This window comes from Tetrao urogallus (genome assembly GCF_951394365.1).
Source record: "Tetrao urogallus genome assembly, chromosome: 10".
NCBI classification, from domain to species: Eukaryota; Metazoa; Chordata; class Aves; order Galliformes; family Phasianidae; genus Tetrao; species Tetrao urogallus.
In genome coordinates this window covers 3,274,265-3,283,932 of record NC_136823.1, presented here as the reverse complement: position 1 = coordinate 3,283,932, position 9,668 = coordinate 3,274,265, and the positions used below count along the sequence as shown (strand labels likewise).

The 9,668-nt window shown below is 54.0% G+C and overlaps 1 protein-coding gene across 1 annotated transcript; it reads right to left on the bottom strand.

Moving 5' to 3' along the window:
* Nucleotides 1–4,809: 4,809 nt before the first annotated feature.
* On the bottom strand, nt 4,810–8,867 carry GLYCTK (glycerate kinase; the record flags this gene model as incomplete). Its single annotated transcript, XM_079540528.1, has 4 exons — nt 4,810–5,712; nt 6,274–6,449; nt 8,195–8,346; nt 8,581–8,867. 4 exons carry the CDS (start codon nt 8,865–8,867, stop codon nt 4,810–4,812), a joined length of 1,518 nt encoding a protein of 505 aa, XP_079396654.1.
* Between the last annotated feature and the right edge of the window lie 801 nt (nt 8,868–9,668).

Genomic DNA, 9,668 nt, shown 5'->3' with positions numbered 1-9,668 from the left:
AGTGCCACCTGGATGCGGCCCTTCGAAGGCCAGCGAATAGGAAGTGCTATTTGACAATAATCCCTGTGCTCCCCAGGGCAGCATTCTCATATTGCAGGTTATTAAAAAAACACAAGGCAGGCGGCGATAACCAGGGCGCGGGGAGAGCTGGAGCACGGATTGCTGCTGGCCAACCTGCCCCAGTGGGAGGGCTGCAGGGGGTGGCATGGCACAGCAAGGCATGGCATGGCATAGCATGGCACACTAGGGCATGGCATGGCACGGGACAGCATGGCACAGCACGAACCAGGACAGCGTTGCTTCCTCAGGGCCGGGCAGAGGGAGGCTGGTTTTGTCCCGTAGGAAATTCAATCCACCAAGGATCCACATTTACTTGAGATAGTAGTTTTGGGGTTTTTTTTGTGTGTGTGTTTTTTTTTTGCTGCAAAAATATTGATTTCCGTGCAAGAAGGCTCAGCGCGGCTTAGAACGGTTCCTTGTGTGGTTTGGGGGGTTTCTTTCTGGTTTTAAGTCAACATTTCCCCTTAAAATGTCACTCTGAGAAGGCTTCTTTTTTTTTTGAACAAAGTCTGTGATGACATTTTAAGTGGAGAAGCCGCTTTCTGCTTCGTTTCCATATGTCATCTCGGAGCGGGGTGGCTTTATTTTTTCACTCCAGCATTCCCCAGGGGAGGAGCAGGCGGGTAACTTCAGTGCCACCCCCAGGGCCTTTTTGCTCCGCTTTGCAGTGATGGAAACTTCTCTATGCAGAGGTTGTGCCCCAGCTCAGCCCCCCCAGGGAAACCCCTTGAGTGCCAGTGGGCGCACACGGGACAGAGCCTGTGGGTCAACGTGGGCAAAGGCGTGGTTTTGAAGCTCAGCTCTTTCTGCTTTCCCTCCACTCCTGGTTTTATGTGGTTGAGCTCGCTCCACCAGCAGCTCGTGGATGAAGCCAGACACTGAAGTTATCAGGCTTTTATTTATTAGGGCAATTATAGCTAATGATTCACACGCTCGTGGAGAGTAATTACTCCCAAACACGGCACCGTCGGTGTTCCTACCCAGCCTGGGTGCAGTGATTCACGGGCACAGCTTTCCGTATGACCCCTTGGCCTGCTGTCCCACATGTTGGAGAAGCAATCACAGACCCCACAGAGCTGCTTCCCTGGACCCTGAGGTGGAAGAGGGTTCCTGGGGGTGGATTTGAGGATCAGAGCCTCCTGGTGCTGCCGCACGGTGGCTTGGATTGGCGGTGGTGTTCCCTAAGGGCTGCCAGGGCCCTGGGTGGCACAGCACGTCTGCAGGTGATGCTGCAATGTGGAACAGAGGTACGGAAGCCTTCAGTGCGGATCTTTCGGGTGGGTTTCCAGCACTGCCGTGCCCCGGGGCTCGCTCTGGTCCTGCACTCCATGAGCATCCATCAAAGAGCAGCGACCCTGGGGAACTGATCCCCGGCTTCATTCCGCCCACGTCCACCTTCGTTGCGGAGGAGCCGTGTTTGTTCACGCCGGTGTCTGGCCTCCTGTCAAGAGCTCCTGCAGGCAGCCTGGAGCTGCTCCTAATGGGCTGCCAGGGGATTTGCACTGACAGCAGCGTGCTGGGCGCTGACAGCTCCCTGGATCTGCTCACTCCTCTTCTACCAGGCCAGACAGCGAGGGAACGCATGGGGATGCTCCAGTGCAGGGGGATGGCTGTGGGGTGAGCCCCTTCCCCTCCCCACCTTGTGTTTGCAGCAGGGGGGTGTTTGGGGCTGAAACAACGCGAGTGGTACAAGCAGACACAGCGTGGGGATGCTCCAGGATAAGCGATGCTGGACTCAGGTTGGTGCAGGGGTTGGGCTCTGTTAACACAGAGCAAGCGGTCACACCCTGCTGAAATGCACCTCTTGTTTCACACAGGGCTTCTCTGCCTCCCCACGGACCCCCGAAGGAGCTACAGGGCTCCCTGAGTCCACCCTGGCTGAGCATGGAGCGCCTCACTGTCCTGTATGGCTTTTTATTCCTATGTGATCATACATCCCACTTCATATAGGGATTGAAGCCGTGCAAGGCGCTGGGGTCCGACAGCGGGGAGCAGCCCATGTGCTGCAGGAAGGCATCCACTGCTCCATCCTGCAGCAGCTTCCCTGTGTCACCGAGCACGCAGGAGGAGGAAGAGGAGGAAGAAGAGGAAGAGGAGCCAGGGAACGGCTGCAGCATTGAGGGCTGCCCCAAACGCAGCACTCCTCAAAGTTCCTCAGGAGGCCGCCGCCGCTCTGTAAAGGTTTGCATTAAATCTGTCACGTTAAGGAAAATAGTGGAAATTACTCAGCTCGGGGAAGAGATTAAAGGCGGACCCCTTCCGATCACTTCATAAAAGAAGGGCCCCATTAACACCTAGTGAAATATTAGCCATTAATCAGGCTCGGCACAAAATAAAACCATCCACATTTATCATTATTGGATCCTTAATGAAGTGATAATGGGAAAGCTGGGGAGCTGTGATATTAATGCCTCCTAAGAGGCAAGAGCAGAGCCAAGGGCAGCAGCCAAGGTTTTTAATTTACTGCCAAAAGCTTGCACCGTTCATAGCACCGATACTTCTCCCAGCCACGAGCAGTGCTTGGCTGTGAGCAGCACACTGTGCAGAGCCTGCCCACCCCAGCATGACCAGCTTGGGCTCTCCCACAGCCCTCTGCATGGGGATGAGGACACCTCTCCCAGAGGTGCAGCACGTATTGAGGTGGCTAAGCAGGGAGCTCTGCCTGCACGCACGGTGCTGAGGGGGAGAACATCGTGCCTGGCCACTCACTTTGCCCACCTGACAGAACAGACACCAAAGAAGAGAAGAAAGAAGAAAGACAAGGCTATCTTGCTCATCTGAAAAAGAAAAGACAAGGCAAACACAACACCCATTTGTCTCTGCCAATTCCCCCGGATCTCCAGTTTCCAAAACCTCCTGTTTGAGAAAGATGACGAAAGTGAAGTTATTTTGGAACAAATCAGTTCCTCTGAAGAAAACTGTAAATTTGTTGGGGGAAAAAAAGGAAACTGCTCTGGACAATTTTATTTTTAATTTTTAGAGGGTGGTGAGGCGCTGGCTCTGCTGCCCAGAGCTACGTGTGCCCAGCCCTGGGGTGTCCCAGGCCACGGAGGGGCCCTGGGCAGCCCCAAGCTGGGGGGCAGCCAGCCTATGGCAGGGATGGGGGCTGAGGTCCCTTCCATCCCAACCATGCTGTGGCTCAATGATTTCCCAGGAGAAGGCAGGGAATGGCTGGAGCTGGAGTCACTCTGGAATTCGCTTGATTAGAATTAAGACATGAAGCATTTGCAGCACTATGGGGCAAGGTTCAGCCCGTCCATCTGGGCCCCAGCCCACATTTTGGCTTGCTTGCCTGCAGGGCTGGCACACCAGGCACACAGTGAAAGGCAAATGCTCCGAAGCCCAATGGTGACCCTCGGAGTAAACACCCAACACAAAGCGCCTTCTCCTGTGCCATCACCCCCAACAAGCTTCGTGACGCTTGGCAGCTCTCCTCAACAGATCTCCAAGCTGCTTGCCAGCACAAGCAAGCTCAGGCACGCTGCAGAAGACCTTCAGCCCTGAAGCACAAAGGAGACGTGGGATTGTAGTTACCCCCAAGAGCTGGGTTTTGAAATCCCCTCGCGATGAGCTCAGGCTGTGGGCACAGGTTCAGGATGGTACTGATACCAAGGGGAAGGGGCTGGCCACCTTGGCAGTCCTGCCAACGCTCCTACTTGTCAGATATCAGCTTAAACAACAAAGCAGGAGGTGCACAGCTTCCTCAGAAATCCACCCTCCAATCCTCTGAGCGGAGCTCACTGCTGCCCAGTGACACACTACTCACCGTGCTGGCAGGATGGAGAATTTGTGCCACGAGATTAGATCAGCCACAAGGAGCAGGCTAGTCTGTCTGGGAAGAGTCTGAGTCAAGCGTGTCCTATTAAATTAGGGCTGGATTTTCAAAGGAGCTCAGCTCCCACTTAGGCTCTGTGACAAATAGGCAGATTTTTCAAAGGAGTTGAACGTGTTGGGTCATACCGGCTGCTGAGCTGAAGTCCTTTGAATAGGTAGCCAGAGCCCAGCTAAAATTCAGCCCTGCATCCTGGGAAACCCAGCTCATCTCTGCTCTCCCATGTATTGCACGGCAGTCAGCAGCAAAACAGGCAGCACCACGGTGTTCTCAGAGGGTTGGGGAGCAGCTCCTTGTCAAAGCAAAGCTCTGGCAGCTTTGCCCTTTGATCATCTCAGCAGCATGGGTCAGGAGAGCTGAGCATGAAGGCTTCCTTGCCTTTTGTTCTGCAGAATTAGCAGAGTTAATCAGAGTGACAGCGACTTCTGCCTCAGCACAGAAGAAAGGTCAGTGCTCAGGCTGGATGTGCGACTGTTTTCTGGCCAGTTGGAAAACAACACCATGAAAGCTCCTAACACACAGCCTGCCGGCACAGAGGCTCTCCCAGGATCAGAGGGGGTTCCCACACCACTCTGGGAGCTCTCTCCAGCAGCTGTGCCACGGCCTCGCTTTCTCCATGCCTTTCACCCACAGCTGAAGCTGTCACAGCAGTAGTGGCTCTCTGCAGAAGTGCTAAATGCAACATCCACATCCACAGTGCGACTCCTTACCTTCTTCTAATCCCAATTACAAGAGCTTGACTGTTCCCGATGCTTTTACTGTGGATTTGGTTTTTCCTAATTAGTGGACTCTTTCTGTCAGAGATATTAGCACCCTTGACAGCAAGCCCTAATTTAAGTAGTTTCATCTGCAATGTTTATGGCCTTATTTACCCCTGCTCCTAATTAAATGCATCCGAATATCTGCAGAGGGAGCTCTCATGATCTGTCCGTGGCTCTAATTAAAATAACCTGGATGTCCATGACGTTGGTGCCCGTCAAGCCAGTCACCAGGAGATGACGTCCACGCTGGAAGTGGCTGAAGAAGGCATAGGAGTCATTGTTGCTGAGAAAGGTCTCTGCATCGAGGCCTTCCTGCAGCGCCTCAGCCACCAGCTCTGGGCTGCAGAAAGCCCCAGCTGCATCTGTGGGCCCGTCTTGCCCGTCTGTTCCCCCACTCAGGAAGACGACATCACACCTGCCCAAGCTGCTGGCCTCAACGCCCCGTGCCCTGTGCAGCCCCAGCCCCACTCGCAGAGCCAGCTCTTGGTTTCTCCCTCCCTTCCCAGTTCCTTGAAGCTGAACCGTAGTTTCTCCTCCAGCCAGGATGCAGACCGGTTTCCGGGGCTCCATTCCTTGCAGGGCCTGCAGAAACTCAGCCATGTTCAAACCCGGGATGTCTAACTCTGCCGCCAGCCGCAGGAGGTTCTCCTTCACCTCAGAGCCCCGAGGCCCTTCCCCAAGGCTGGCCAAGCGCAGGCAGAGCAGGCAGATCAGCTGGCAGTACAGCACAGCAACACGGCCAACATCCCCACAGACCGCCGCACTGAGAACCAGGGTCGCGTAGCCCAGGCTCTCTGCATGGCGCTTGGCCTCAGCCAAAGCCAACGTGTTTGACCCAATGATGACGTTGCAAACATGGGAGTAGTCTTCTGCAGCAGCAGGCTTGGTGGGAGAGCTGGAGAGAACTGCTTCCACGGAGCTGGGCAGGCTGTGCAGCAGGTTGTATTTGGCCAGGATCCGAAGGCAGTCTTGGACGCTGTGGGAGCTGGCGGCAGTGGGCCCGCTCGCTATGATATCCAGGGGGTCACCAATCACGTCGGAAAGGATGAGGCTCACCACCTGCCAAGAGCAATGCTGGTGGGTTACTGTGGGAAACAGGGATGGCTGACTGCACTGCTGTCCCGGCGTGTGCACTGCTTTGAGTTACACTTTGCTACCTTCATCTCAAAACAAGGGGAGATCTTGGGCCTTTTTTATTTTAAAGTACCCTGAGAGCCACCTTGCTCTTTTGTAACCCACTGAGTGTCCTTTGATGCTGGACTATCACAGTGGAACAAAAACAGATGCCACCGTGCCTGGGCCGATAACCTAGCATGGGTTCAGCTGGCACACCAGTGAGAGAACAGCCTCTGGGTGAGCTAAGGTTCTGAAAGTGCAATGGGAGTGAGCAGAGCAATGAGCAGTGCGATGGAAACTCCTGCTGGGTGAGGGCTGAGGTTTGCCGAGTGGTGCAATTGGATGGCCAGGTGTGAATTCCCCTCCTCCACCTCTCTCCCTGAGAGTTTGGGTCCTCAGTGAAGTCGCAAACCCAAAACAATGCACAAACAGCACTTTGGTCAGTTGTTTAAACCACTGTTTAGGAGGCAGACCTCTGTGCAAGCAGAGGTTTCCTCTGGTTACCTGTGCAGGATATGCGAGGCGGGCCAGCCCTCCACCTTTCAGCAGAGACAGAATTTTCCGGACAGCATTCAGCTCCTGTATGGCAGCTCCTCGGGAAGCCAGCATCTTTGTGAGCTTCTCCTTCTCCTCCAGGAGAATGGGAGGGATGGGAGCAGGCAGCAGGGCTGATCCACCCCCTAGGATGCAGAAGAGATGGTAGACAGTGAGTGCACGTTACAGTGGGACAGGAATAAAGTTGGGCTGTCCAGTAGCTGAGCAGGAGCAGCCTTTCCCCTTCCCTCAGCACTCTGTGGAGGGAAGGCAGAGCTGGTCAAGGGAATGGCAAATGAAATCTCCTTCACCAACAGGCTTTAATCATGGCAGCCCAGCACTGCCTGCAGTCAGGTACACTTCACACAGACAGCATAAACCTCACTGGATCAGGGTACCACAGAGAAGAGCCAGAAATTCCTATCCCCACGATATCAGGCTGCTGGTGTGTTCCCACACTCATTTTCAAGGGCTCCCTGGATGGATGAGCAGGACCACACACTTCAGGACTCACAGAGCATGAAGCATTATGTAGATGGAGATGCTGCAGGTTTTGCTGGTTCCATTTATTCAACACAGAGCATAGAAAAAAACAGCTGTGGCTGCTCTAGGATAGGAAACCACCCCCCTAACTGCACACACCTAGGTCTGGGAGGAAAAAAAAAGGGGACAGAATAACATAGAACAAAGCACACCCAGGGTGACAGTTCTATCAGTGGGAATCCTATCAGGGCAACTGACACAAGTGGGCATTGGAAACGTACAAAAGAAGGTTAGGAAAAGGATGAGAATGGTGAAGTGAAATGGGTGGAAAATACAGAATGGAAAGGAGAAAAATGTGAGTAGAGAGTGAACATGCACAAAAGTACAGCTGATAGCTACCGTCAAAAGGCAAAATCTGCTCAGAGGTTTGGGACAAATCAGCATCAATAAAACATGATGAGCAAGAAAAACAAATGCAAATGCCTAGGTTTCAGTCAATAGCCAGGATTCTAGCTGAGAGGCAGCAGCAGTTGGGGACTGGCTGCTGTGTGGGAGTGCACGTGCACCAGGAGCCACAGGTAGATCCTGGTGGGCTGAGGAGTCTCTTGGAGATGCCAGTAGCCAAAGGACAGGAGGACACCCGGGGGAATCCCTAGCGAGAACAGCTAGATGTCAGCTACTTGGGTGACTGCCTAACAGCTCTGTGCTCTCTGCACCACATCACGCTTCAGCAACCACAATGGATACAATGACAATTACCAAGCAGAGACCAAGTGGTTTCAGCAGAGCTGCTCCAAGCCCCTGCTTGCTTTTGTCCTGAATCACCCAGCCAAGCTTGATCTGTGGCAATGTTACTGCATCCCTCTGATGCACAATATCCACTTTCAAATACAGCCCCGGGCCCGAGGACGTCCTGACCCAACGCTCAGGGCCTGGGGGGGTTCACCTGGATGTGGTCAGGGCTGACCCTCAAGGTGTGCAGCTGTGTCAGAGGCTTGGGCCTCATTTCCATTGGCCACAGTAAAAGTGAGGGGGAAAAGCAAAGCTCTAAGGAGGGTCAGTCCCATATTAACAATTTCAGAGCTTGTGAATCAACCAAGACTCTCCTAAGTCTGCATTTTCAGATTTAAGGAGGGGATAGGAAAAAAGTGCCACCCTTGCCAAAAGGTAAGAGCAGCTGACAGCCTGTGTACCACCATCCCAGCCTGCATCCCCAGGATTTGGGGCAGCCCTGTGCCTTCCCCTGCTGCACTCCTGAAAAAATCCTATGAGAGAAGGGAGAGGAGAAATCACTGAAAGGGCCAGAACAGCACAGCAGTCCCCTGCTGCACAGCTGCATTTGGCCAAGTAGCTGGAGGGGCTGTAGCAGCAGGGGCACTCAGCACAGCCTATTCCCTGGCATCCCCACCTGAGATGAGCACAAGGAGCAGGTCATCCGCTGTCAGGCCCTCAGCCAGCTCCCGAATGGCACTTGCTCCCCTAAGAGCCTCCGGGTCAGGGAGGTTATTCTTGGCACCTTCAATGACCTGGATTCTGCTGTGTGGCTTCAGCAGCATCTCCCTGCACGGGAAGGGAAGGCAATCACATCACTGACACGAGTACCTTTGCAGGTAGCCAGGCTGTCACCCAGCAGAGAATCACTCCTGGTGCACCAGAGGGGAACAGAAAGTGGACACGGTGGGCACCAGAGCAATGGCAGCTGGAAAAGACCGAGGGTGTTCACAGAAACAACCCACACAGGACAAATCTGGCAGTTTACTCCCACCCAAAATGTGCACGTGTGGGCTCCCTTACTGCATTCCCGCTCGCTGCAGGCTCTCCTGGATGCCCAGTGGCACGTTGATGATCCCCCGCACGAGGTGGTCTCCCAGGATCTCTTCTGCCGCTGCCGCCATCCCCAACACAGCTTTGCCAAACCCCACCAAGTACAGGTCCCTCTTCAACAGGAAGGCACGGCTGCTCACCAGCAGCTGAGGGCACCCCTCTCCCTGGAGCTTCAGTGCCCTCTTCAGCATTGGGGCTGGCCGGACGGTGCCCACTGCGCTGCGGAAGAGGGACAGCGCGTGCTCACGGAGGGACATGCTGCCTAGGGTGGCCAGGCTGAGCCGCTCTGCTCTGCTTGGGGTGGGCTTGCACACACGTTGCCAACGCTGACGAGTCCTCAAGCAACCAACCTGCAAGTGAAAGAGACCGTTTTCATTAGCAAAAGAGACAGGGCTGTCACATGGAGAGCAATGAGACCAGATTATGCACCACGGAATTTTAGCTCCTGTTTTCTCTTCAGTAAGGTGCCGTATCAGCTGTGTTTTCCCACCACACCCCAGGCAGTAGGGAGGGAAGCACAGCATCACATTCGAACTACCTGTCAACTTTTGGTTCCCCTGCAATCCCATCCCCTCCTGCGGGGAAGCTGAGCCCTGCCAGCCAGCTTTTCCATCACTATGTTTGCTACTGGCAAGCCATCATTTCAATTTGCTCAGCTTTTGACACCCTTCCAAACCATGCAAGCTGCTCTCTGTCCTGGAGAGAACAGGGCGGCCGGGCGGAACAGCTTTTCGCTCCATGAACTCTCTTCCATGCACCAGCCAAATGCTGAGCTCATTCTCTGGCCGTGCGGTGCCCCGTGCTCCCCTGCAGCATCAGGCTCAGACTTTGGAAAAGCAACAGCTTTGTTAGCTGCCTGCTCCCTCGCTGGCTGTGGAAAGACCAGGAATGAGTTTGCCCCATCAAAAAGCAAATTAACACCTGGCTTCATTCTCTTTTATATTTTAGTTCTTTCATTATCCATTAAAATAATATTTAGAGCCCAAATAGGACTTCAGATCCAGACAAAGTTCCCAGCTGGGTCTGTGAAAGCACATCTGAGCCACTGTCTACTATTA